Source organism: Neofelis nebulosa, chromosome 15, assembly GCF_028018385.1.
Source record: "Neofelis nebulosa isolate mNeoNeb1 chromosome 15, mNeoNeb1.pri, whole genome shotgun sequence".
NCBI lineage: Eukaryota > Metazoa > Chordata > Mammalia > Carnivora > Felidae > Neofelis > Neofelis nebulosa.
This window is the reverse complement of record NC_080796.1, coordinates 14672089-14692972: the sequence shown is the minus strand read 5'-3', so window position 1 is coordinate 14692972 and position 20884 is coordinate 14672089. Positions and strand designations below refer to the sequence as shown.

The following is a 20884-nucleotide window of genomic DNA, read 5'->3' as shown; positions in this document are numbered from 1 at the left end:
TAAGAATCTTTTAGTTCATGTTAAAAATTTGGGACTTTTTTCTGCAGACTTATGAGGAGCTAATAAAGGACTTTAAGACAAAAAAAAAAAATTCATCCTCTAATTTTTGTCTCTTAAGAGACACCCCGGCCAGTGTGGAGTATGGCTTGAATAGGTAGAGACTGGGAAGATTCTTGGAAAACCATCACAGTAGTCCAGATGAAAGGTCATGACTTCTTTAGAGAAGTGTCTATTCATGTCTTCTGCCCATTTCTTCACTGGATTATTTGTTTTTCAGGTGTGGAGTTTGGTGAGTTCTTTATAGATTTTGGATACTAGCTCTTTGTCCAGTATGTTATTTGCAAATATCTTTTCCCGTTCTGTCAGTTGCCTTCTAGTTTTGTTTTGTTTCCTTTGCACTGCAGAAGCTTTTTATCTAAATAATCCAGTGAACAAATGGGCAGAAGACATGAATAGACACTTCTCTAAAGGAGACATCCAAATGGCCAACAGGCACATGAAGAGATGCTCAATATCACTCCTCATCAGAGAAATACAAATCAAAACCACACTCAGATATCACCTCACGCCAGTCAGAGTGGCCAAAATGAACAAATCAGGAGACTATAGATGCTGGAGAGGATGTGGAGAAATGGGAACTCTCTTGCACTGTTGGTGGGAATGCAAACTGGTGCAGCCACTCTGGAAAACAGTGTGGAGGTTCCTCAAAAAATTAAAAATAGACCTACCCTATGACCCAGCAATAGCACTGCTAGGAATTTACCCAAGGGACACAGGAGTGCTGATGCATAAGGGCACCTGTACCCCAATGTTTAGGGCAGCACTCTCAACAATAGCCAAATTATGGAAAGAGCCTAAATGTCCATCAACTGATGAATAGATAAAGAAGTTGTGGTTTATATATACAATGGAATACTATTTGGCAATGAGAAAGAATGAAATGTGGCCTTTTGTAGCAATGTGGATGGATGTGGAAAGTGTTATGCTAAGTGAAATAAGTCATACAGAGAAAGACAGATACCATATGTTTTCACTCTTAGGTGGATCCTGAGAAACTTAACAGAAGTCCATGGGGGAGGGGAAGGGAAAAAAAAAGTTACAGAGAGGGAAGGAGGCAAACCATAAGAGACTCTTAAAAACTGAGAATAAACTGAGGGTTGATGGGGGGGGGGTGGGAGGGAGGGGTAAGTGGGTGATGGGCATTGAGGAGGGCACCTGTTGGGATGAGCACTGAGTGTTGTATGGAAACCAATTTGACAATAAATTTCATATTAAAAAAAGAAAGAAAGAAAGAAAGAAAGAAAGGTCATGACGACCCTAGAAAGAGAATGGAGACTATGAGTAGGAGGTGTGTTTTGAGAAAGTTCAAGAGGATCAATAGGCCTTGTTGCCTGATTAAATGTATATTGGCAAGTAAAAGCGGTGTTAAACATTCTCCGAAGTATCCTGGTTGGTTGAACTAGTGGGCAGAGTTGCCATTCTCTAACATGGAATCCAGAAGGTGGAGGTTTGAAGGCTGAGGGAGGGGAATAAGTTGTATTTGAGGCATGTTGAGATGGAGATGCCTGTAACCCCCCAGGTAGAAAGAGGTTCACTAAACAGACACGAGTTCAGGAGAGGGATCAAAGCTAGAGAAAAAGTCCTAAGAACACTCACAGTGTGTGTGACATTCACTTTTTCATCATCAGAGGAGGACAATCAAGACTATTTCTTGGCTTCAAAGAACAAGTCCAGATGATACAGGCTGGAGAGTTCAGGCTAAGGCTTAAATATTAAAACATATATGCAATAGCACTCAATTCTAGCAGATGTAATCATTACTACTCAAGTATGAAGACATTTTTTATGTGCTAATTTCACAGTAAGTGCAGTTAACAATCTGGTTCTTTTCATTACACTGATATGTTCAAAGATCAAATTCTTGAGAAATCAAAGTATCATTCAACAAGTGGGAGATATAAACAGGCTTTTCTGTTTGGTGACAAACTTAGGAAGGCCTATGATTCTTAGGGAGAGTTTTGTTTCATTAAGTCAAGAGTAGTCAACACCACTTAACATTACATTATCAGATTAATTTCAAACACATAATAAAGAGGCATAAAATGCATGAAATTTTTATAATTATGATGCTCCTTCCTACTAGGGTCAGGATTTATAAATTAAAAGGTACAGTTTTCCTGAACAATCATTGCCAGAGAGGTCACATGAGAACCCACAGAAACTTGGCGAATCCTCTTGCATAAAAATGAGACAGCTAAACACCAGAGAAGCATACTTCAGTATTTACATAAAAGAAATTTTCAATTTTTTTTAATGTTTATTTTTGAGAAAGAGACAGAGACAGAGCATGAGCAGGGGAGGGGCAGAGAGAGAAGGAAATACAGAATTTGAAGCAGGCTCCAGGCTCTGAGCCATCAGCACAGAGCCTTACTTGGGGCTTGAACTCATGAGCTGAGCCATGAGATCATGACCTGAGCTGAAGTTGGAGACAACCAACTGAGCCACCCAGGTGCCCCTCAAATGATGTTTTTAATTAGTAAGTTAGGCATCAATATTATGGGCCAGAGTGGGGTCAAACATATGACTTGCAAAAAAGGAAGTCAGAAGAGACAGGAAAAAAAGGCAGAGAAACAGAAGAACAACGGGGTCAATCCATAATTATGTAACCAAGGAATCACCTCAGAGCTCTGTTTATGTACAAACAGGCTTGACTAGTTGTTATTAAAGCTTTTAACTTGCAAATTATTCTATGATCAAACAGTTTACTCTTGTGAACTTTTGGTGATTCAAAATAAATATAGAGACATTTCATAATTGTCTGCAAACTTAACAGAACCGCCCTTTCTCTGTCAAGGCTGACCTCCAAGAATGCACATCATGGAAAGCCTGTACTGCTCCTAGGTATCCTACCCTGCCCCATTTCTTCTCTCCTTTCACTTCTCTCATCTCTAGTTATGCTGAGAAACGAGCTGAGCCTTAACTGAGAGTCTGTGGTGGGCTCACAGTGGTTTACACACATTTTCCCTTCCATTTATATCTTTATGTCTTATTAGCTTTTTTGCCAGTGTAACAACTAAAGAAGGTGCTGACAGTTCCAATTAAGCACATTTTACAGAAGGTGAGAAGGGGAAATAAAGGTAGAATGAAAAAAGCACTTTATTAGCTATGTTACTAATCCTTCTAGCTGAGCTTGTATAACATCTACATATATATGAACACACTGTGGTCTTGCAGAAGACTTTTATTTACTTTTCTTCTTGTCTATTAATTATAATAAGAAGTAGTAACTCACCTCACCACTTAACACTAGAATTAACACATTGCCAATGACATCTATCACCCTCTGTGTTAATTATAAACATTGCCCTGAATCTTGTGTTTATCATTCACTTGCATAAGTTCTATGTATATATGATATATTTATCTCATATAAACACACATAAATAATTCACATATATGCTTCTAAAATTTACGTGTATACATATATTTGTGGTTTAGGGTTGGTTGTCTTTATTTATCAGAGTGCTATGCAGAACGAAATCATCTGGGGCATATTCTTTTCCCTTATAGTACTACTAAAATATTCATATTATTTCCTTTCATTGTGTGAATATGCCATGATTTATTTTTCATTCCTCTTTGATGGCCATTTGGGCTGTTTCCAGTATTTTTGTTTACCTGCTTTAGTTATGAAGAGTACTGCTCTGAACATTCTGACTTGTGCCCCCTAGGCATATGCCTTAAAGAGACATTGCAGATTTGTCAGATATATGAGTATTCAGTTTGACAACATCATCACTAGTAATGTATAAGAGTTTCCACTGGGCCTCATTCTCTCTAACATGTGATTTTTCATGAACCAAGATTATGTTTATTCCTATTGTGTCCACATCACTTGACATTACATCTCCCCTTGCCCCATGAGGAACCATGTATACGTGTTCAGTTGGCGAATACACAAGAAATGTTGGGTAGTGGAGAGGGATCAATACCTGCCAACCTTAGAAAAGGCTGAAGAGGAATATCCACTCCAGGCAGCTTCCTCTCCCCAGATCCTGGAATCAATATGGGTCAAAGAAAAGGAGCCTAAGAAACTCATGAAAGTAGACCAGTGGCCCCCCACTGGCTTGGAACTGAGTCTGTTCTGAGCACAGTCACTGAGACTTGCTTTTACGTCCTTTCTTGTAGTTGAGTTCCCAGGAAATGGATGACGGCATTTCTTGCTTCTGTCTACTCTTAGATTATTTCCCACCTCAGGTTTTCACTGATCATTAGTCACCTAGATTGTGGCTTGTATGTGCTCATTGTCTGGCCTGTTTTCCCAATAAGGAAGATCAACTTCCACATTACTAGACTTAGCTTTATTCCAACATTCCTGACCCTGTTGGTTTCCTTATCAATATCCTTCCCAGTCCTGCTTCCACCATAAAAAGAGCAGTTAGAACTATACACTGTGAGGGGCGCCTGGGTGGCGCAGTCGGTTAAGCGTCCGACTTCAGCCAGGTCACGATCTCGCGGTCCGTGAGTTCGAGCCCCGCGTCGGGCTCTGGGCTGATGGCTCGGAGCCTGGAGCCTGTTTCCGATTCTGTGTCTCCCTCTCTCTCTGCCCCTCCCCCATTCATACTCTGTCTCTCTCTGTCCCAAAAATAAATTAAAAAGCGTTGAAAAAAAAAATTAAAAAAAAAAAAAAGAACTATACACTGTGAAAGAAAGAGACATTTCTCAAGCCTTTCTCTTTTTCTTCAGGGAGACTTAGTCCATTTAGGCTTTATTCACTTCTGTAATTGTTTTCTAATCTTCCAGATTTATTTTCACTAATACAAACTTATCACTACTATTGCCCTTACTAGATGTTCTTTAACACACAAATGAAAGGAATATAGATAGACAGGAAAGTTTTCATAAGTTGGAAGAGAGCAGAGAAGTAAGAAATTTAACATGTTTGTGTTTAAAAGAAGTAAACCAAAAGGAGCTATAGTGGGGGAAAACTGAGTCTAAGGCTGTGCTGGAAAGAAGTTAATAGTTATGGAAAAGATGTTAAGACACATAGTGTTCTGTGCCAGGCACCGAGTCATACTGGTAGTTGAGGCATCTTGACCACTGTTGAGAAAGTGATACCAGAAATAGAGATGAACTCACTTCAGATTGAAGAATTGAAAGGAAAGCAATCAGATTGAGGGATTAAAAGGAGAACAACTTGTAATGATCTTTTCAGACACATCAAATGCCAGCAAGGAATGTGTTCATAATTTCAATAGTGGCTACATGGGAAATAAATGGTTTATTTATTATGACTTTTGTTTAGAGCAGTTTTAGGTTCACAGCAAAATTAAGGGGAAGGTACAGAGATTTCCCAATATTTCCAGCTCCCACACATGCATCGCCTCCCTTGTTACCAGTATCCCCCACAAAATTGGGATATTTGCTACAATTGATGAGCCTACATTGACACATCATCATCACTCAAAGTCCTTAGTGTACATTGCAGTACATTCTGTGGGTTTGGACAAATGTATAATGACATGTATTTACCATTAGGGTATAATATAGAGTGTTTTCAATGTCCTAAAAAATCCTTTGTGATCCATCTATTCATCGCCCACCCCAACACTGGCATATTTATTTTAACAAAATAATTGAACAGGGATTCTTGGCTGGCCTTCCAGAATATTAAATATGTGAACTGCTTTGCAAAAAAAATTAAATTTGAAACCTTTCTACGCACATAATGATTAAATAGGAGCAAAGTTTTAAAAATAACTATCATCAGTCTGCAGAAATTGAATGATATGAAGGAAGTTTGGTGGCCACAATATCAATGAATGGTGACAGGAACCCAAGCTTGAACCATTGGCTTATTTAAAACAAAAACAAACAAACAAAAAACAAACATAAGTGCTTAGATGTGAAGGTGATTTGGAGCAGAGGAGGAAACACTGGCATGGAAGAAATAGAAGGCAAGGACTCGTGTCAGCCTGTGCCTGCTCCTGTACTGACAGGCCCTGAACACCGAGCTGGGGCACGGCCCTCTCCTTAGCTCCTAAACCACCAGGGAGTTGCTGAGAACCTCTGAGGCCTCCCACCTCTGGGCTCCTGGAGGGAACCGTGGGGAGTACCCTCTCCCAGATGTGCCCCCATCTAGCTCTGTGATTCCTCTCTCCAAATTCTCACTGCTACCTTCCCTTCCAGAGGGTCCTCTGGATCTCAGTTTTATGGTAAGCAAAATTTCCAGTGTGTTCACTTTACTTGTTGACTTTCCCCTGAAACTCCTGGCTTTAGTTTAAAACTTGCGGCCTTCTCCCATATCTTGAGTATGTCTGGATGGGGAGTTGGCATGGTATCCTTACTCTACACTGCAACTTCTGGACTTGTAGGCTTCCGTGTTATTTGCAAGCCTTCTGAGGCTTGTGTCATCTACTTATATTCCATTCTGTTGTTGTCAATCAACTTGAGTCACTTCCCCCCAGTACTGAGGATTCCAGCACTTTCACATAATCTTTTTTCTAGATCCCAGCCCCACCATTCACCCTGAGGGACTATCAACATTCACATGGTTGACCCATGCAGTTCCCTAGCCCCTTAATCCTTGAACTGCATGCTTCCAGTTTCTTCAATCTCCACTACACTTCAGCCTCCAAGTCCCATGACCCGTGTTGGACTTGGACTTTGTCATCCCACAGCACGCTCCATCTAGGACAACAGAGTCAGACCTTGGACTCTGATTAAAAACCTCCTCACTCCCTCACACAGTTGCCTCTACTACATCTGCTCTTCACAGGGACCTCCTACTTCTCCCTGTTCGGGAGCCTTCTGCTGCTTTCCTTGCATTTCATCCAACTTGGTGGTTACTGTCCATCAGTTCAAATAAAATCTTCAAGTTCTTGCTTTCCATCCCATCCAAATGGTCAAAACCTACCTTTCCTTGGTCCCAATGGGTTTCTTCCTCTGCACAGTTCAGTGCTGCAAGAAAAAATAAAACCTAACCTCACATCTTGGTGCCACCATAAATTCAGTCTTCGTCTTCAACTGTATCTCCAATGGTATCCAGACACACTTCTATTTTATTGATAAAGCACTCATATTCTGGAACCAGACTGGATCCATTTGAATCTCCACATCAACTTCAGCACTCACTAGCTGTGTAAACTTAGGTAAGCCACTTCACTTCTCTGTGCCTCAATTTCTGTACCCATGAGACAAGATAACAACAGTACCTCCTTCACATGGCTGAAGTGCAGATTAAAGGAGTAGAGCAGTATACATCATGACCACTTCATGGGCACTGTCCATCATCAGTATTGTTTCCTAAATCAGATTTGTTTCATTCTCTCTAGTAGTTACTTTTAATGTTTATCATGGGCTTCTTCTACTTAGAATCCTCCTCCTTCAGTTACATTTTTTTCTCCTGGAAGTCATACCCTATCCCACTCCACACCTTTAATTTGACTTGAGCCTCCTTCCTCTGTACTCTCATAGCTGAACTTCCTCCACTATATTGTTGATCACCTTGTGTGGTAATTGACTGTAATCCCCTTGACAGGCCTGGTATATCTTGCTCTCTGTTGTATCCCTAGCACCTAGCACATGGGTAGCACATAGGAATATGTATATATGTGTGTGTGTGTGTGTGTGTGTGTGTGTGTGTCAAATAATATTAGAAAAAAATGAAGACCTACATAGGACTGTGAACTCCCTGAGGCAGCTATTTTCTCTGGATCACTTTCAATACCTAGCAAGGAATAGATATCTTGTAATACTTGGGAAGCAATAAGTATTTTTCAAATAATAATTTTTCTGCATCTCTTGAGAGTTGTTTTTAAATTTCCAAGAGGATTCTTACTCTTTATCAACTTGCTTCTTCTCTACATATCAAAATAGTCTCATCTTTTAAAGCTCAAGTCAAAAGTAATGTTTTCCAGGAAGTTCTTTACCAATCCCTTTGTTCTGGCTATCTTTTGCTATGTAACAAACCACTCTAAAGCTTAGTGGCCTAAAATGATACTCTGTTACCATGCCTCACAGTTCTGTGAGTGGTCTGTCATATGGCTGCAGTCATGGAGGGCTTGACAAGCTGAACATCCAAGATGGTGCCCTCACATGATAGCCAATTGGCATGAGCTGTTGGTTAGTAGAGAGCTCAGCTGAGGCTCTTGACGGGAACAACTGCATATGGCCTGCCCTTGTGACTTGGGTTTTTCACACATGGCAGCCTCCAGTTATTTATTCTTCTTAAGTGATCACTGGCTTCCAGAAGGCAGGAAGCAGAAGCTTGCAGGCCATCTAAAGACTATGCCTGGAAAAAGCTCAAGTGTCACGTCTACTGCATTTTATTGATCAAGGTTATCACAGACCCTCCTGGATGCAAGGAAATGGAGAAATGAATTCCATCTTCTGATGAAGGAGTATCGAGGTCATAACTGTAGAACAGTATGTAGGATGGGATATACTGTTATGGCCATTTTTAAAAATAAAATTTGTCACATCCCTCAAGGCAAAATTTATCCCTTTCTTGTGTGTTCTCTAGGCATTTACCTTTTGTTTTGTTTTGTTTTGTTTTGTTTTGTTTTTTTTAATATTGATTTCCACCTCAGGGCCCAGAATTATTTTGCTAGGAAAGGTCTCTCAACCTATAGCATACAGAATACTTGGAAAATTGAATAAAATTACATGACTCAAACATACAGTAGACCCTTGAACAATCAGAGTTCGAACTATGTGGGTCTACTTATATGTTGATTTTTTGATAAATATAGTACAGTACTATAAATGTATTTTCTCTTCTTTATGATTTTCCTAATAACATTTTCTTTTCTCTAGCTTACTTTATATGTAAGAATACAGTATATATATACATAACAAAATTTGTGTTAATATGTTATCGGTAAGGCTTCGGGTCAACAGTAGGCTACTGGTAGTTAAGTTTTCAGGGAGTCAAAAGTTATAGGTGGATTTTTGACTGTGCAGGGGGTCAGCACTCCTAACCCCCATATTGTTCAAGGATCAACTATAATTATTCTTGGGGTATATGTAAATATTCTGTGATTAAATTCATTATATATATTTTTAACCAACCTATATTAGAAATTTAAATGATGCTGGGTATCTGCAAAATGTTTATGTAAAAAGTGGGCCTTCATACTCAAAAATGGTTTACTAAGTATTAGTTGGTTTATATGTCTGTCTCTTCTTAACTAAATTAGGTGTTACTGCTCCCAAGGACTTAGCTTAATAACCTTTAGATCTCTAAAGTGTAGTAGATTAAATCATATATCATAGCTGCTCAGTAAATTTTGGCTTGGTTTCGTTAAAAATTTTATTTAAAAATTTAAGCTCTACCATTCATTTATACAATCAATAAATATTGATCACAGTAAATATTGTGTTTCTGCTACAAACACAATGGTAGAGGCTAGGGATAAAATGGCGAGCAAAACCAGTTTGCAGCCCAGGAGGGTAGACAGATATTGACCACACAATCTCCCTAAAGCTGTAAACTTCCAATTGTGAAAAGCTTTTTGGTTTCTGCGGTCTGCCAAACAAAATACCACAAACCAAGTGACTTAAAGAACAGAGTTTTGTCGTCTTAGTATCCTGGAGGCTAGAAGTCCAAGATCAAAGTTTCAGTGGATTAGTTCCAGCTCTCTCTCCTGGGCTTGCAGATGGCCAGCTTCTCCCCATGTCTCTTAATGTCATCTTTGCTCTCTATGTGTGTCAGTGTTCAAATCCCCCTTTTTATAAGGACACCAGTCATGTTGGATTAAGGTCCATCCTAATGACTTCATTTTAACTTAATTTCCTCTGTAAACATCCCGTCTTCAAATAAGTCACAGTCTAAGGTCCAGGGTTAGGACTGCAGCATGTGAGTTTGGGAGCACACAACTCAACCCTTAACATTTTTCAAAGGAAAAGTGTGTAGCACCATGAGAACTTATAAGAAGGGGATTGAGGGGCGCCTGGGTGGCTCGGTCGGTTAAGCGTCCGACTTCGGCTCAGGTCATGATCTCACGGTCCGTGAGTTCGAGCCCCGCGTCGGGCTCTGTGCTGACAGCTCAGAGTCTGGAGCCTGTTTCAGATTCTGTGTCTCCCTCTCTCTCCGCCCCTCCCCTGTTCATGCTCTGTCTCTCTCTGTCTCAAAAATAAATAAATGTTAAAAAAAAAAAAAAAAAGAAGAAGGGGGTTGAGGTAGCTTGAACGAGGAAGGCTTCCTCAACGAAGTGAAACCAAATGGAATCCTGAGGATGAATGGGGGTTTACCAAGTAAAGACGGAAAGGAAAAAGGTTCTTGGCCATGGATATAGTATGTGCTAAATTCTCTGGTGGTAGAAAGAGTGTGGTGTGTACAAGCAGTTGAAAGAAGGCTATATGATCTGCATAGTTTTCGAATATTGTGGAGAAAATTTGAGGCCTAAGGTGCATTTTTCTCTAGAGAGGCTTCTGTTTGCTTCTGTCAGGTGGCTGTGGTTCACAGCAGTCCCGGATGAACATGATCCAAACAGGACTAGGGATGATTCCTAGGCAGTCCAGTGTCCCTTTGATCATTGGTTCATTTCCAGTTTACCTGGCTTCCAGGATGTACCTGTTTAGGGTCCTGACTCAAAGCCTGCAGATTTATTAAACCCTCCCAAATCAGGGTTGCTGTCCTGAGTTCCAGATTTTATCCATCCAGTTTCATGGTCATAAACTCTGTTGAAGTTCCCAATGGGTCCTGCAATTAGTAGATACCCTCAGACATGGCTCCAAACATCAAGTTCATCTCTATGTTTCCTTTACCTCGTAGCAGAAGTTAGTTCAGATAACCCATTTCACCGTTACACCAAATGGCTGCTTGCGGAGAATAGGTTGGCTGGTAGAATAGACAGAAAGCCTGACATTGGTCAAGCATAATGCTCATGATATGATAGAAGCGTAAGGGTAAAAATGAAAAGAGATAGGTAAAGAAACATTGTAAGGTAGAACTGGCAGAGCTTGGAAGGGATTGGATGCAGAGAATGAGGGGGAGAGAAGTCCCAAGGATGACACTTAGGTTTCTAATTTGAGTAACTAGATGGATAGGATAAATGGATATCATTCATTTACATAGGAGTATGTGGAGAGAATTGACACAATGCAGGGCAAAATCACAAGTTTCAGTTTGGAGCCATTGATTCTGAGGTGCTTGGAGATATTTAGGAGGCTTCAGCAATGAAACATTGCATGCATGAGCTCAAGAAGGAGATCTGGGTAAGAGATGAAAGTCTTTGAATCCCCATGGATGTGGATGATGGACTAGGCTGGAAGCTTGAGAAACTCCAATGTTTGACGGTCTTTCCTTGCAAGGATGAAAGAGAAAAAGAAGGAATGGCCAGAGATGTATGAAGACAACTGGAAAACAAAGGAAGGTTAGGGTGTCAACAAGGAGTTAGTTAACAACATTCAATGTTGCTGAAAATTCTAGTGTGATCATTGAATATGGATGATCTTACGAAATATAAGTTGTTAGCAATGAGGCGGTAAATAAATTGCTATAACCTACATAAAGCTGTCAGAAGGCAGACAAAAAATTCTTCATAATCTCAAAGTAGGAAAACATTTCTTAAACAAGATACCAAATGCATTATTAATAATGTCAAAGATGGATAAAGGTGACTGCATTAAAATAAAGAACTCCTTTTTAAAAGCCACTGTAGAGTCTCACACTTGAAATGAATAGAACAATATGTCATCATACTTCAGTAATAAAAAAATTCTTTAAAGATATTATAAAGTTTAAAAGGGAAGCCACAGAATGCAAGAAGACATTTGCAACATTTAAAAATGATGAAGACTGTACTCAGATCTATGAATAACTCAAGTTATCTGTAGGAAAAAAAGACAGATAATCCAATAGAAAATGGGCTAGAGGATTAAACAGGCACTTTATGGAAGAGATCCGAACAGCCAGTCAGTATATGAAAAAGAGTTTGACCTTTCTAGCAGTCAGTCATATGCAGATCAAAACCAAGTGCTTTCCTATCTTACCCATTCACCAGAAGATTTAAAAGTTTGAGAACACCAAGTGCTGGCAAAAATAGACTGTCAGAAACTGCTGTTGAGAAAACACACTGGTACAAAATTTCGAAACAGTTTGACACAATAAAGGTGAAGATACATAAACCTTTGACCAGGAATTCCGCTTTTGTGTATGAACCCTGCAGAAAATTTATGCACCTCTGTGCCAGAATACATGTACAAAAATGTTCTTTGCAGCATTGTTAATAATATTCCTGGGCCATCATTTCACAATGTATACACTTATCAAATCATTATGTTGTGTATGTTAAATTTATACAATGTTATATGTTAATTATATTGCAATAAAACTGGATTAAAATAGGGGCGCCTGGGTGGCACAGTCAGTTAAGCACCCAACTCTTGATTTCGGCTCAGGTCATGATCTCACAGTTTTATGAGTTCAAGCCCCACATTGGGCTCTGGGCGGACAGTGCAGAGCCTGCTTGAGATTTCCCCTCTCTCTCTCTTTCTCTCTCTGCCTCTCCCCTGCTCTCACTCTCTCTTTCTCAAAAAATAATAAACTTGAAAAAAACTGGGAAAAAATATTCCCAGAGCAGAAACAGCTCAAATGTCCTTCAACAGAACAGCTAAATGATCTGTGAGATGTTCAGGCAATGAAGAATCATACAGTAATGAAAGTGGGTGACCTGGAGTTTACGTGCAGCTGTATAGACGAATCTCAGAAGCATTATGTTGAGTTAAAGAAGAAAAGATACATAAGTGTGATTCTAATTATGTGATTCAAATGCAGACAAAATTAAACTATCCTGCCTTGGGATATATACCTAAGTGGTAAAACTATAAGGAAGCAAGGATGGGTTATTACAAAAGTCAGAATAACATTTACTCATAGGTGAAAGGCTGGGAATCTTAATTGGAGAGCAGGTGGGGGAGGTATGGATGGGTAGAGTGGTGGTTATATGGATGTTTGCTTTCTAACTATTCTGTAAACTGTACACGTTTTAAGATCTTTATGTATGAAAACTATATCTCACTATAAAAATTAAAAAAAAAAAAAAACAACAACACCAAAGCTACCTCTTGAAATGGTACCGTTTAATCCTGAGTTAATCCCACTATTTTTCCAATGGTGCTTTCTGGTAGTGACTGAATAAATCGATGTGACAGCCAAATACAGTACAAATACAATGACACATGATGCTGCATTTTACCAGTAAAAATTCCCTATATTTGTGACGTCAGATAAAAATATGAAAAACGTTGCTTTAATTCCTAGGTTGGATCATTAAATGCATGCTTCCTTGCAAAGAGGAATTTCCAAGTTGATGTATATGAAGCTAGGGAAGGTAAGACATTACTGAAAATTGTGAGATGTGGTTCTGATTCTCTGACCTCTTTCTCTTTACATTTTCTTTTACTGATATAACCATCGTATATCAGTGGTATTTCAGAATAGCAAGAAAAAGATTTCCACTGTAAAACATTCCTCTCTCATTTTTCTCTTTCCTTTGTGTGCGTGTGTGTGTGTGTGTGTGTGTCCTTATAGGTATTTTATTTTTTTATTTTTATTTTTTTAATTTTATTTTTTATTTTTTTAAATTTTTTAATTTACATCCAAATTAGTTAGTATATAGTACAACAATGATTTCAGGAGTAGATTCCTTAGTGCCCCTTACCCATTTAGCCCATTCTCTCTCCCACAACCCCTCCCGTAACCCTCAGTTTGTTCTCCATATTTATGAGTCTCTTTTGTTTTGTCCCCCTCCCTGTTTTTATATTATTTTTGTTTCCCTTCCCTTATGTTAATCTGTTTTGTCTCTAAAAGTCCTCATATGAGTGAAGTCATATGATTTTTGTCTTTCTCTGACTACTAATTTCACATAGCATAATACCCCCCAGTTCCATCCACGAAGTTGCAAATGGCAAGATTTCATCTTTTTGATTGCCGAGTAATACTCCATTGTATATATATACCACATCTTCTTTATCCATTCACCCATCAATAGACATCTGGGCTCTTTCCATACTTTGGCTATTGTTGATAGTGCTGCTCTAAACATGGGGGTGCATGTGTCCCTTCGAAGCAGCACACCTGTATCCCTTGGATAAATGCCTAGTAGTGCAATTGCTGGGTTGTAGGGTAGTTCTATTTTTTGTTTTTTGAGGAAAATCCATACTGTTTTCCAGAGTGGCTTCATCAGCTTGCATTTCCATCCTTTTACATTTTAAAAAGAAATTTTTTTTTTAGAAAGAGGAACTTCATTTTTTTTAACCTCAACTATCTAAATTTAACTTAATACAAAATTACTACTGTTCGTGTTTTCTTTAAAGGAGTTAACAAGGTCTTTTAACTTGGTCCTGAATGCACCAGTTATTCAGGTGCTATCTGCTCACTCTGTCCTAAGATAATAATGAGCTGTGTGTAATAGAGAGTCTACTTTCAATGTCTTAGATCTCCGAGTGGCTAAATTTGCACGTGGAAGAAGCATTAACTTGGCCCTTTCTTATAGAGGACGGCAAGCCTTGCACGCCATTGGCCTGGAAGATCAGGTACCTTGTTAATGTATTTTCCTTGTAAAAGATAATACCTGCTATTTTCCAACAATTGCATGCTCTTGGTTTCATCCAGGCTCAAAGCACCAATTAATGTCAAGAACCTTTGCATGGAAACTCAGTCTACAAAGGTTTTCAAACTTCTAAATTTGGCAGGAGGGTGAACATGGGACACTTGAGGCAGCCTGGGGAACTGGGGCATGATGAGGGCAGGGGGATCCTGTGACTCTCCCTGATGATCCCTTCTGACACTGGGTTTGCAATCCAATGGTGGGTCTCAGCCTACAGGAAATGTGACCTGAGGTTGCATCCAGGATGACAGGAGGGCGGCCTACAAACCTCATTCTTTTGACCATACAAGTCCATAATCTCTTACCCACAATTCTGTACTCCAAAGAGCTCTGGAAACAGAAAACTTCTCATCACTGATTCAGCAGCAAACTTGACCAGATGTGACACTTTTTATGGCTTAAAAAAAAAAAAAAAATCTTGGTTAGTGTGAATATGTTTTGCTACAGATATTTGTGCTCTGTTTTGGGGTGATGCCTCAGAGTCCACTAGGTGTTATGTGATATCCTTAGAATTACCTATCTAAAATTTTAAAACTTTCAAATCCTGAAACTGATGTGCCCTCAAGGGTTTGGATAAGAATTGTGGGGTCCTCATGTAGTCTCAGCGTTGCCAAACTTCTCACTGTCTAGCAGTAGCTTGGAAATATGAACAGAAGTAACATATTTTTCTGCTATACTTTTGCTGACAAAGTGCCTTTTCAATGATCATATAAGCCAGTATGGATGTCAGTTCTTTTTTTTTTTTTTTTTTTTTTAAATTTTTTTTTTCAACGTTTTTTATTTATTTTTGGGACAGAGAGAGACAGAGCATGAACGGGGAAGGGGCAGAGAGAGAGGGAGACACAGAATCGGAAACAGGCTCCAGGCTCCGAGCCATCAGCCCAGAGCCCGACGCGGGGCTCGAACTCACGGACCGCGAGATCGTGACCTGGCTGAAGTCGGACGCTTAACCGACTGCGCCACCCAGGCGCCCCTGGATGTCAGTTCTATTTCCAGTTTCCTCAGATATGTGTGTGTGAAAATACCTCGCATGGGGTTTTGGGAGTCCTGGGTTTTACTCCTCATGCATTGCTCTGTTTTGTGATCATGAGAAAATCACTCAGCCTCTCTGACACGGACCCATTTTCCTTAATTGTAATATGTGATATAGACCAGATAAAAGTTAAGTCAATTCCAAAAGCTAAAGGTTAAAAAAATCAAAAATTAAGTTCTGCAGGAACATAGCTTTCCTTAAGTTTCTACCACACCGTGCTTCCATGGCTCTTTGCATTATGTTTTTAATTTTTTGAAAATATTTGAAAACTCACATTTTAAAACCGATATCTATCTTATTCTATGATGCCATATTATGCTAATTGAAATTGATATTTCTTGGTTTATTTCAGATTGTAGCCCAAGGTATTCCCATGAGAGCAAGAATGATTCACTCTCTTTCAGGAAAAAAGTCTGCAGTTCCCTATGGGACCAAGTCACAGGTTGGTTTACTCTGAAGATAATGTTTACTTACAGTGGAGTCTAATGTCTGGAACTTGACCCTTGCTTATTGGCCCTTCCTGTCTCTAGATCTGTCTTTGACATTGCCTGTGTCGGTCTGCAATTTGGACACATACACTAGTTAATAAGTTAATCCATAGGAGATGAGATGCTTACAATAGGGCTCCGTTTCTAATAACCATTCAATAGAAGTAAGTTACATTGTCATCACTATTAGGGCCTTTGCCTCTATGCATTTTTCATGTTGGCCTGGAACACTCTTTCTCTCCCATCTCCTTTCAGTTACACAGAGAAGATTACTATGTATTTATTGTCAAGCATAAAATGCAAGAACAACTCTAGAGGGTTTTACACTGTTGTTACCTTCTCCAAACTGACTCTCTTGCCCTAAATTTAACTGTAATGGAATTTAGAGAATGAACCAAAAATGTGTTTAGTGCTATATAATTTCTAAAACAACAGAGGCCAGATGGTGAAATCAAGTTTACAAAAGAAAATCCATTATTCTGCTTTGTGTTTCTATTATCTTTACATAGTAACACACGGAGTGGGGAAAGTATGTCTTTTTCTCTAATATTTATACCTTCTAAGTTTGTTTCTTTGAGACAGAATGAGTGTACCAAACAGCTATCAACCAGAGAAAAACTCCAACCTGATTTTCCAACAAGGCCTTATTTTATTAAAGGCAGAGCCCAAATGAAGTTTATATTCTTTGAGTCTCTGAGCTCCCACAGAGCTCCCACTGCAGGTGGGATTAGCGATTCTCAGACTCCTCTGGGATCTTGTTAAAGTGTGGAGTCTGATTCTGTAGGGCTAGAGTGAAGGTAGAGATGATGCATTCCAAACACACCCAAGTGGTGTCCATGCTGCTGCTCCATGGACCACATTCTGGGCAGCAAGAGATAAAGCACATGTGCTCATGGGAACAAAGTCTGTGTGGCTCTTGTGATGGTACAAGTGGCTGAAGCACCTCACACCTGTTAGGATGCTACTCTCAGAAAACAAGAATGAAAACAGAAAATAACAAGTACTGGAAAGGATGTAGAGAAGTTGGAATGCCTGCGCACTGTTGGTAGGAATATAAAATGCTGCAGCCACTATGGAAAACAGTGTAGCCATTCCTCCAAAAATTAAAAATAGAATTTCCCATATGATCCAGCAGTTTCTCTTCTGGGTATGTATCCAAAAGAACTGAAAGCAGGGAATTGAAGAGATATTTGAACACTCATGTTCATAGTAGCATTACCTACTTATAATAGCCAAAAAGTGAAAGTTACCCAAATGTCCATCAATGGAGAAACAAAATGCGGTGTCCATGTATGTAAGATAATAAAAAAATCTATATTGGTTTCTACCCCTAGTTCCTGGCACAGAACTCCTAAAACTCTTGTAATTTCCTAAGTGATAAGAGCACTAGGAGATCTTTTCTTCTAATATTTGGTCTTTGATTGTAATTCCTAATCCAGAGCTCCTAAATCCCTTGGAATTTCCTGGGTGATAAGAGTGTCTTTTGTTCTAATGAGGTAACTCTCAGTGGGCTCCTGGATGGGGGCTGGTCACCAGAAAGACCAAGCCTTAATTGGAAGTTTGGAATTTTCAGCCCCACCCATCCGAAGAGAGGGGAGAGGGGCTGTAAGTGGAGTTAATGATCCAACGTGCCCGTGTGATGAAAATGCCACAAAAATCCCAAAAGTATGGGGTTCAGAGAGCTTCCAGGTTCATGAACACAAGGAGGTACTTGGAGACGGCTCACCCACAGAGGGCAAACACACATCGTGCCCTACACGTTTTTCCATCTAGACGTTTATCTGTACCCTTTAAACAGTAAGTCTACTGTTTTCCTGAGTTCTGCGAGCTGCCCTAGCAAATTGATTGAACCTGAAGAGGGGCTCATGGGAACATCTAACTTACAGCTGACTGGTTAGAAGCCCAGTTGCAAACTGTATTGCCATTGGCATTTGAAGTGCGTGTGGGGGAGTGGGGGGTACAATCTCATGGCACTGAACCCTAACCTTTAGGATCTGAGGCTATCCAGGCAGATAGTGTCAGAGTGATTAAATTGTGGGACAGCCAGCTTGTGTCACTGAGAAATGGCCTGGTGGAGGAATCTCCCCCCTCTCCCCACCCCGCGAAACACATCTGGTGTCAGAGTGTTGTGCATGTGGTAGTAAGTGGGAGGAAAGAAGACATTCACCAGAGGAGAAGGGGAGGTTTTCTATACAACATACACTGGAATACTATTTGGCCTTTAAAAAAAAAAGATTCTGACACCTGCTACAACATGGTTGAAACTGGAGGGGACTTTATACTAAGTGAAATAAGCCATTCACAAAAGGACAAATGACAAATTACACTTATGTGAGGTATCCAGAGTAGTTAAATTCATAGAAACAGAAAGTAGAATGGTGGTTGCCAGGGCCTGGAGGGAGGGAGAAATGGGGAGCCATTGCTTAATGTGTAGAGAGTTTCAGTCTTATAAGACGAAGATTTCTGTGGATGGATGTTGCTGATGCCCATACACAGTGTGAAGGTATTTAATGCCACTGAACTGTGTACTTAAAAAGGAGTTAAAATGGTAAATGTTATATCATGTGTGTTCTACTCGATAACATTTATTTAAAAAGTGGCAGAAAGTAAAACATTCCAACAACTAAGGGCCTACGGGAGATGGGAGGGAGTGGGGAAAGATCCATTTTTTTCCATTTAGTGACTTTCTAAAATAGTAACCTGGGGCGCCTGGGTGGCTCAGTCGGTTAAGCGTCTGACTTCGGCTCAGGTCATGATCTCACGGTCCGTGGGTTCAAGCCCCGCGTCGGGCTCTGTGCTGACAGCTCAGAGCCTGGAGCCTGTTTCAGATTCTGTGTCTCCCTCTCTCTGACCCTCCCCTGTTCATGCTCTGTCTCTCTCTGTCTCAAAAATAAATAAACGTTAAAAAAAAAATTAAAAAAAATAAAAGTATGTATTTTGGGGAGCCTGGGTGGCTCAGTCGGTTGAGCGTCCGACTTTGGCTCAGGTCATGATCTTGCGGTCCGTGAGTTCGAGCCCCGCGTCGGGCTCTGTGCTGACAGCTCAGAGCCTGGAGCCTGTTTCAGATTCTGTGTCTCCTTCTCTCTGTGACCCTCCCCCCGTTCATGCTCTGTCTCTCTCTGTCTCAAAAATAAATAAACGTTAAAAAAAAATTTTTTTTAAAAATAGTAACCTGCTTATTTTTGGCATGGTAAAAACATAGGTACAGAGTCTTAATGTATGAGCCAGGCAGGAGAAAGAAGGGGAAGAAGATCCACTGATATCCCTGATCAGATAAACAGTTTTGGATAATTAACATGTCCTGTTCAAGTGGCTCCAAGCTGGGCTTGGCGTTGTAGGAAAGGAACACAAGGTTCACACATACCAGTCAAGGGTAAGCTATACCTACTAAACGTATCCTGTCATAAACACTAACTCTTCTGTGTTCCATACTGCGTGCTAGTGCTGGTTACTGAGGACTGGGAGAGGAGCTTGTAAGCATTGAGGACAGACGGTAATCAAGTTCTTGCAAAAAGAACTCTTCTGAGAGATGGAGTGCTCAGCTGTATGGTTTGGAGAGGGAAGAAGCTTCAGTTTTCCGAGAAGACCTCACGGAAAAAGCGAGGATTGAGGCGGACATTTTGTTTAAATATTAAATCGAGAGCAAAATAGTGTTCTCCCAATTAAAGGAGCATCCGTCTATGGACGGAAGTTGGGTGAGACAAGAACTCTAAAAATATATAAATGTTTAAGTGCCCAGTGTGTATTGGGTAAGAACACTTGTGATGCACTTTCGCATTACAGAATCATAGCGTGATCAGCAACCTTGGATTCGTTGAATCCAACCACCTTGTTTTACGGATGATGAGACAGCCTGCGTGAGTACATGAGGTCAACATCAAGGGAGGCACAGGGCAGGTGTCCTCATGGACAGTGGCCAGTGCAACATAGGTGTAGGAGGCGCTCCCAGGAGTGCTGGGCAGTATTGCTAAATTGTATTATTGCTTTTGCTAAATTGAGAGTGACCACAGTAATCATCCCTACCTTTGTCTTGGATTCACAGGGAGTTAGCTAAGAAGGCCAATTCTGACATCATTCCCTCCCCAGAGACTGAGTCAACAAAGTATGAGTAGACAGAGGAATAAAATATGGTTCAGAATATCGGAACATTAGATGAGCAGAGGGACGTGGACCTGAGCACCAAACTGAGTTTCTTACCCCCAGCACTGGAGTGGGGGTGGCACAGCTTCATTTCTACTGGTGCCCAAGAGGGTGAAGGTGTTGGTGGGAGTTACCATATGGGACCTTCAACACAGAAGAAGCAGGAAGTGATCACTCACCCACGGTCCTGTCATTCTCAATTCTTAAGAACTCAGTCAGTGCTAAATTTGCAGCCACCTTTCTTTCTTTGGTTTGCATCATTACTCTTATGACAGGGTTGAACATGGGGCCTCCTTTAAGAACTACATAAAATTGCCTTGAATCACTCAATTCCACAGCCTGTGGAAGTCAAAAGCCCTCCCCATGACCCCAGGATTTCTGCAAATCCCCAGGCAGCCCATCTTCTGTTGGCATCAACCTTCTCTGAGCCTCCTTCCTCCAGCTGTTGTATTCTCTGCCTTTCCTCCCTTGGCAGGGTTCAGACTCTTCCAGTCTTGCTCATTCCAGCCATCTCCCTCCCAAATTGTCCTGGGAACTATCAAAATATTCTCTGACATACAGAGCAGGTCAGAGCTCCCCAATTTTTTTAATGATGCAGAGAAAAAATT

The 20884-nt window shown here is 40.3% G+C and overlaps 1 protein-coding gene across 1 annotated transcript in view; it reads left to right on the top strand.

Moving 5' to 3' along the window:
* The window catches only part of KMO (kynurenine 3-monooxygenase), a 58127-nt gene that overhangs the window by 8016 nt on the left and 29227 nt on the right, over positions 1-20884 (top strand). Inside the window, 3 exon segments of the mRNA XM_058701716.1 lie at positions 13268-13337; positions 14444-14541; positions 16001-16090. Coding sequence (XP_058557699.1) covers positions 13268-13337; positions 14444-14541; positions 16001-16090 — 258 coding nt within the window.